General features: G+C 42.7%; 1 protein-coding gene across 1 annotated transcript in view; it reads left to right on the forward strand.

The window, feature by feature from the left end:
• Nucleotides 1–191: 191 nt before the first annotated feature.
• The window catches only part of LOC101852791, a 12,745-nt gene continuing 11,269 nt past the window's right edge, over nt 192–1,667 (forward strand). The window contains exon 1 of the mRNA XM_005106282.3: nt 192–1,128. Coding sequence (XP_005106339.1) covers nt 1,087–1,128 — 42 coding nt within the window. The 5' untranslated portion in view covers nt 192–1,086. The remainder of the gene's footprint in view (nt 1,129–1,667) is intronic.

Consider the following 1,667-nt stretch of genomic DNA (forward strand, 5'->3'; position numbering starts at 1 on the left):
TCCACCCCTTTTCGACCCAAAGCACGACTTCCCTCATGGTCATACTTCCACACTTCTGCCCTTACTTCGTGCCCCCTCTCCCTCCCCCACACAAACTCTCGCCCCCAACCTTCGTACAGCAGGCAGCCGTGCGTCAAGCATAAAAAGGGCGCGGGCCTGTGAGGACTAGCTAGCATCGACGCTTCCACACGCGGACATGCGAGACGAACGTCCAGGTATAAGCGAAGAAAAAAACGTATGTTACCATCACTTGATCGAGACTGCGAACCGAAGATCACCCACCAAGCCCTCTAGCGAGGTACGGATTACATGACATTATTATTTTCAAGTCCTGGATCTGGTAGTGGTGTCGTGGATAACATTTCAAACAATATAATAATTTTTGCCGTGACCAGTGCGAAGTTTATTGGTTTTCACTTCTTACACCTTCAGTGTTTCTTTCTATTTCAAGAAAGGGAAAATAAACAACTTCTGTGAGACTTGAAGTGTCTTCGTCTAGACAGGCGCTGTTTTCTTCAAGAAGGGGCCTTCACTATAGGCTTGATTTATGGGAACATTCCCAATAAAGCGGATTTTAAAAAGTTCGTAAAGATACAAGAGCGTTTACGTAATTAAACAAGAACTGGACAAAAGGCTAAAAAAAAGGGATAGTAAACGTTATCGTTGATAATTGGTGCAGCTGATAAACCACACCTGCTTCCCGCAGTTTGGTATACGTGTTAGTGGGCGGCGAAAGAAAAGGTGGGTAGAAAGTAGAAATCAGGACGTGATAAACTACTGCCGTAACAATCCCCCTTCTTCTACGTACGTGTGGCCTTCCTTCGCCCAGCCAACCCTTATCAGCGACCAGGCGTAATCCGGACTGGCAGACGTCAGACGACTAGCGGTTGTAGGAGCAGACGACTAGACATTGAGTGCGCGCCAGAGCTCCGCCAGACGGTACCTCGGAGATCTTGGGAGTTGACACCTGACATCCACGTTCTGTGGTCATATAGTTGCTCTCGGACTTTGTGACAAGAAGATTCGTTTACTTCGTAATTTATTTTCCGACAGTTGAACCCGTAAGAAACCTGCAAGTGCTTCACTATGATGGACAACTGCACTAACTTCTTGGCCAAAGTGGTGTTGGTAAGTGATTTTTAACCAATCTTCCCAAGTTTGTTTATTATTGTAAATATGCTAAAATGGGCAGTATGATTTTGCTTTCAGGCTTGAGTTGAATAATTCTTGATGAGTTTTTTTTAAAAAAATTAACACAACTGGCGGGGTTTGATTTTGTTGTAGTTTTTGTCGTTACTGCTCCTGTTGGGACCATGGTTATTGTTTTTGTTGTTGTTGTGTTTGTTTGTTTGTTTGTTTGTTTGTTTTTTTGCTCCTTAATTTGGTTTTTACAGCAAATGAAAATAGCAAATATTTCAGATACCATGACTTATCTATTAGGTAAAATCCGTGTCTCTGTTTCTCAATGTGTCATCTTTCAGTTCAAGTACAAGAACCTCAAAATTGTATCGTCATCATGAGAATGGAATATCTTACAATTTTATTAATTTTTGTGACGAGAATATGCGTAACATACAATGCCCAACAATACAGACTCAAATTCCTGAGCATCTGCCGGTGTTGTTGTTGTTACTGATGCTTTTGTTATTAACCCCCCCAACCCCCCC

This window comes from Aplysia californica, unplaced genomic scaffold (genome assembly GCF_000002075.1).
Source record: "Aplysia californica isolate F4 #8 unplaced genomic scaffold, AplCal3.0 scaffold00524, whole genome shotgun sequence".
NCBI classification, from domain to species: domain Eukaryota; kingdom Metazoa; phylum Mollusca; class Gastropoda; order Aplysiida; family Aplysiidae; genus Aplysia; species Aplysia californica.